Source organism: Micropterus dolomieu, linkage group LG11 (assembly GCF_021292245.1).
Source record: "Micropterus dolomieu isolate WLL.071019.BEF.003 ecotype Adirondacks linkage group LG11, ASM2129224v1, whole genome shotgun sequence".
Classification (NCBI taxonomy): domain Eukaryota; kingdom Metazoa; phylum Chordata; class Actinopteri; order Centrarchiformes; family Centrarchidae; genus Micropterus; species Micropterus dolomieu.
This window is the reverse complement of record NC_060160.1, coordinates 28796968-28802562: the sequence shown is the minus strand read 5'-3', so window position 1 is coordinate 28802562 and position 5595 is coordinate 28796968. Positions and strand designations below refer to the sequence as shown.

General features: G+C 43.9%; 1 protein-coding gene across 1 annotated transcript; it reads left to right on the top strand.

The window, feature by feature from the left end:
• The first annotated feature begins 2450 nt into the window (after nt 1–2450).
• LOC123979492 lies at nt 2451–4798 on the top strand. Its single transcript, XM_046063424.1, has 6 exons — nt 2451–2682; nt 2817–2840; nt 3850–3957; nt 4044–4125; nt 4301–4464; nt 4568–4798. Exons 1-6 carry the CDS (start codon nt 2451–2453, stop codon nt 4618–4620), a joined length of 663 nt encoding a protein of 220 aa, XP_045919380.1. The 3' UTR covers nt 4621–4798.
• The last annotated feature ends 797 nt before the right edge of the window (nt 4799–5595 follow it).

Sequence of the window (5595 nt, the reverse complement as noted above, 5' to 3'; positions counted from 1 at the left end):
TCCACGCCAAGTAGAAACATACTGTTGATGACAGAGTAAACACATGCTAAATTAAATCAGGAGTTGTCTGTAAATAGAAATAATGAGCTATAGGTAGTAATAATGAAATACTGAATAGTTCCTTGTAGGGCTGACCCCGAATAGTTGAAGATTCGATGCTTCGATGGGCGGAGCCTGATTCGACTGTCGATCTCACAGTCGAAGCTTCGCAGTGAAACAAGGATCATGCCATTTTGGCGATATGGGGGTGCTCAACATCTGATTTTACGTAGAACTACCAGTTTTTTCCCAATTAGTTAATATACAGCCTATTTCAATATACATGTGTGTTACACACAAGTGTGTAAATAAATCCAAAATTGTAACCCTAACCCTGGGTCGTCAGTGCGCATGTGTAGGCATAGTATCTGTGTGGGGGCGGAAGAGGAGCACTTGCTGAAGAGACTGAGCCCCAGTTTCACAGTGTTGTCCGCACCTCGTGGGACTTTCGGATAATTTTTCACTGTTGATGAACCTCACAAAGAATATTCGTTCGATTAGACACACAAGGAACTGCGACATGCATGTAGTTGTCGGCAGCAGAGCATGCACGCAAATCTCACACAAGACCGGTGAATGACAGGCGAGAGAGAGAGAGAGAGAAAAGTGTCTTCTAAAAGCCTCAGTTTAGCTGGAAATTTACAGTGTAAATTGAATGAATAGAGACTGCAGCTCTGCAGCTTCTCAAGATTAAAGCGGAGCCACCGTGTGTTGCCACCCTATTGTTGTTCTTGTGCAATACTTCTGTGTCTACAAACATGGAGAGTTGTTGTGTTCAGAGCATGATGACTACCTCCCCATAAGTCTAACTCAAATGTGATGTAAGTAGATGAAGTAATACCCCCTGTTTGCTTCTCACTAGCACCTAGACTAAACCGCTGAGTGTAATCACACAGATGTATTTTTTGTAGAATGTCAATTTATGTACATTAAGAATGTTTAGCCAGAGTCAAGCCACTAGCTCACACAGCTCCACAGCCTGTGGTCTCGAGTATTACAGAGGAGTCGGACCATGATATGTATTGCATGTTTCCCTTGGCCAGCATTTTTTTGCGGAGCCTTTTAATTTTTTTCTCCTTTCATATTTTCATATTTTGATTCAGGGGTGAATTTCTCATTGAAGGAGTACAAATACTGGAAGAAGAGGTCGCTATATTAGAGGCCAGGTGAGTTTTTATAGCAGAAGGCTATATTCCTTGAAGTTGGTGGTTAGAGCCTCTGGTTTTCAGTCTTATATCCCTTGCCTACTGTCGCACAACACTCACATAATAGTCGTGTTTGAATTTTATTCAAATTAAGCACAGGCAAAGTATCGAGGCATGCCCTCTCCTTTGCCCTCTTAGCCATAATGTCTCCATTGCAAAGTAGGGACAGGGAAAGTTGAACAGGATGGGGAGGTTTAAAGGTGTGAATTCCCTCTTTGTGCAAACCATAGTTAACTGAATATTGAGAATAAATGTGTGAAGTACCACTTGTGCAGACCCGATTCTGACAGAACTGAATTGCTTATTGTGCCATTCACCTACTGGCCCATGCAATTTGTTGCTGGCACAGACAAATTGCACATGACTGTAATGGAATAGTTTGAGGAGTGTTGAGTACTGTAGGCGAGTGATGCCTGCCACCAACAACGGTGAAACACTGTTTGTGCTCTGTGCCTTATTAGTTTATCTGAGACAGTGAATGAATGTTTTTTGCTTGAACTAATGTGGACTGAATGCACATTTACTTTTTCCCACTATGTCTTCTTATCTATACTATTATTGTCTACCTCTATTTTACTCCATCTGCAGCATGCAATCTCTGGATCTTGTAGAGGTAGAAAAGCAGCATGACTCTCCAGATAAGGATGCAGCAAATGACCCAAGGAACAGCATGTAAGTCTGTCAAATGACTCAGTTTTCATTTTGTGTTATTGATATGTCTTTCACACTTATGCTTATGTGTGTTTATGTACAGTATTGAAATGGATGAGAACTGGACAGACCAAAGATTCTGTGAGGATGGGGACAGCTCTGATGAGGAGTATAATACTTTTCTTCAACTACGGTATGTTATATTCATTAGCTTCATTTCATGCATGCATCAGTATATTGCAGGGTTGTACTTGTAGTAGTAGTTAGTTTCCACTATTAAAAAATCTAAGACCTGTTCATATTTTGCCTTTTTATGCAGAGTTGGGTCCAGAAATATCCATGGACGAGACCGTGCTTGATATAGCTGTTCCCAGCCCCACCGACGATCAGATGACCGATGTGCCAGACCATTTGAAAGTTAAAAATGAAGATGACCTGGTTGGAAAGAAGGCCTGCATCGCCTACCTTGACAACCTGAAGCTGCTTACTACTGATTGTAGCTATGCCCCTTTGGACGCGTGCTCTGGAAATGGAATTCACAGCCCCTTTTGAAGTATGGAATGCAAGGGGGAGGAATTCATGCTATCCACAAATTTCCTGTTATCCGGGAACAACTACAGGAAAGTGGCATTTCTCTTCAACTTCATGCAACTGGGGATGGTGGCAGAGTCTACCTTTTTCAAAATCCAGGATACCTACTGCATCGAACCAATTGATGAGTTCTGGCAGAAAATCCGAGCCGACGTTCTGACCCGTTTGCGTGCAAAGGACAAGGTGGTTGTTCTTGGTAAGACATTGCTTTGAGACCTTTGTCACCTATGATTATATCGACATGTCTGTGGTTTGCTAATACTTATCAAGATCAATGTTGTGATATCTTTTGTAATGTTTGGTTGTGATCTTTCCTTGTCTTTTCATTAGGTGATGGCAGAATGGATTCTCCAGGTAAGTGTGTGTGTGTGTGTGTGTGTGTGTGTGTGTGAGGAAGAGAGAGATAGAGAAAGATTATGATTTGCACAGTTGACATATTGACCACTATGCTCAATATTCTGTAGGCCACTGTGCACAGTATTGCACTTACACAACCATTGAGCAGGAATCTAGAGACATTGTGCACACTGTCTCTCTGGATAAGCGGGAAACAAACAGGAACTCTGTGATTATGGAGAAGGAGTGTTTATTGGCGGGTGCACAGTGACCTGCGTTTGCTGCCGGGCTGGGACTTGCTGCTGGTGTTTCTCTCCGCTGGTTTTCGCTGTCGTGTTCTGCCACTCGCTCTATCTCGTTTGCCCGATCTAGCGTGCGGGATTTGCAGGGGGATGCCGGGCATTGGGTGTCGCTGTGCTCGCGCAGTGCGCGCGTTAGGCTCGTCACTTGTGCATTGATGTTGATGATATCGTGGCATTTGGGCGTTTTGGTTGTTCGCTGCGCGGCGGTGGGGTGCTGGGTGAGGGGGAGCACTGGTCTATGTTGTGTCCGCGGTCGGTCCGGGCGCTGCTCTTCCGCGGGTTCCGTTGGCATTGCATTGTCAACTGGCATTTGGATGGTCGTTTTTATTTGTTTGTTGTTTTTTTTGGGGGGGCATCTGTTGGTTGGGTCAGGGTCTTCCGCGTTCGCATCGTGGTGCATCTGGGAATCTTTATTTATTTATATATCTTTTTTTTTTCTTTCTCCCACCCCTATTGGCTACTGGGGTTCTTGCCTGCCTGTTGCTGGGGTAGGTGTGGCACAGTCGTGGCGTCCCACTCTCACTAACAACTACATTCTTTAACAGATCAGGGATCAGGGACATTGTAAACCATTTCTGGTATTGTGCTAAACAAGCATCTTCTGTAGAGGAATTTAAGGTATGTTTTTGTGAAGTGAATCGATGCTATAAACAAAACCGTTGTTTTGCTGTGTGTACAAAAGGAAAGAGAGATTACGTTTCTATTTCACGTTTCTATTTCTGCAGGGCATGCTGTTATAAACCACGTTCGCAACCAGCACACCTGGGCTACTGTATCGTGTGAGCATGAACCACTTGGCGATGGTACTCAGGATAAAACGTGGATAGAACAAGGTAATTCTAATTTATTTTCATTAGGAGTGCGTGTTGCTTTGAATGGACTTTTGTCCTTCTCACAATATGATGATGTGTAATTACAGGTTCAGCAGCTCACCAAGCATTAGTAGCCATCGTCCAGGAAAAGCGTTGGTTGAAGAATGTTAAGAAGTTCATCAACTTCAGGTATGTAATTACCTTTAGTGTAAACTAATACCAGTGTCTAAAGAAATTATCCAGTGTGCTACTGTAGTCTATCTCAATAACTTGTTAAATAAAACATGTTCTTTGCAGATCAGTATGTTTAGTAGCATGTTAGTTACTATCAAAGCAAAAGTTTGTTTGTTCTCCCACACTGCAGGACTACATCAGATATGGAAAACTTCCAAAATCACATACTCATGTATGCAGGGAAGCGGTATTCCTACAACGCAGCAGTGTATTGCACGCGGACAGTACTTGCAGCAATAGACTACAACTGTCACAATCGCCGGCTCCCTTCAAGAAATAGAGATGAAATAAGATGTAAGTTTTTAGCATCTGCTGAGCTATTCCCTTTTGGAATCTTATAGTGTATTTATGACAGTTGTAAATCAAGACTGGTCTACAATTGGTACATTCTTTCTAGTTACAGACGATACTACAACAAGCGTTCAAAATTCTGGAGTGTCGACACATTGAAGGTGAAAAAGGATTACTCCTACATACCAGACCTGCAGAGGGCCATCGTTGCAAAGAGGCTGCAAAGGGGAGGTGGTCTTCCTAGGAAACAGACCCTCAGGCCAGATGATCCCAAGCGCTTAGGCCTTCTGGCTCCGGTACAGCTATCCCCTACAGCAGAGCTAGTTGGGGCACATGTGACTCGTGGTGAATGTGAATGTGTTCTCCAAAGTTAATGGTGTGTGTGTGTGTGTACATACCACACAAAGGTGTGAAAATAAAAGTTTGTCCTGTTTTTCTAAAACATCTGTATTTATTTTCAAACCAGTGAAAAGGATAAATATAAAAAACTATTTACAGCAAAATTCTAACTATTATTATTGTCTACATGATTCAGCGAACCCTGAAACCCATATACTGTGTCCTTGGGTCTGGAAAAGTGTCTCTGATTCGCCACACACAGCAGCTCGGGATGACGACTCTGTTGCCCACCCCAAGGCGACCGTGATGCCAGAGCACAAACTGGCGATAGGCTGAGTGTCTATTTTGCCTTTGCTCTACCCCTGGCTCCTAGTTATCTTCAATAGCAAATATGTCATTCCAGGCTGCCTGAGCCAACTGTAACACCCCTTCGTCCAGTATATACAGGCGCATATGGACCATGTTACTGACGCAGGTCTCTGGCGTTTGCCTGCAGCAGAGTCTCTCAAGGTCAGTGTTCATTTCCCTGCAGTTTGAACAGGTGCACCACTGGAGAACACTTCCATCAGGGACTCTCGGCTGTTGAGAATCCTCCAGCAAGGCCAACACATCAAACATAAAGCCAGGGAGTCTTGTCATGACCCTCTGGAGGAGTGCATCCCTTTGCTGAGGGTCCAACGCCTGGATTCTAGCCTGCATGTCCGCATCACGCTGATCCTGCAAACTCTGAATCCTCTGCTGGCTCTCAGGGTCCATGTCCTCTTGTATCCTACCTCTCCCTCTCCCCCCCCCCCC

Coding starts and splice junctions, on each gene's coding strand:
- LOC123979492 (XM_046063424.1), top strand. CDS start 2,451: ATGGAATGCAAGGGGGAGGAATTCATGCTATCCACAAATTTCCTGTTA. Junction 2,841..3,849: donor TGGCAGAATGGATTCTCCAG/GTAAGTGTGTGT, acceptor CTATTTCTGCAG/GGCATGCTGTTATAAACCAC. Junction 4,126..4,300: donor AAGAAGTTCATCAACTTCAG/GTATGTAATTAC, acceptor CCCACACTGCAG/GACTACATCAGATATGGAAA.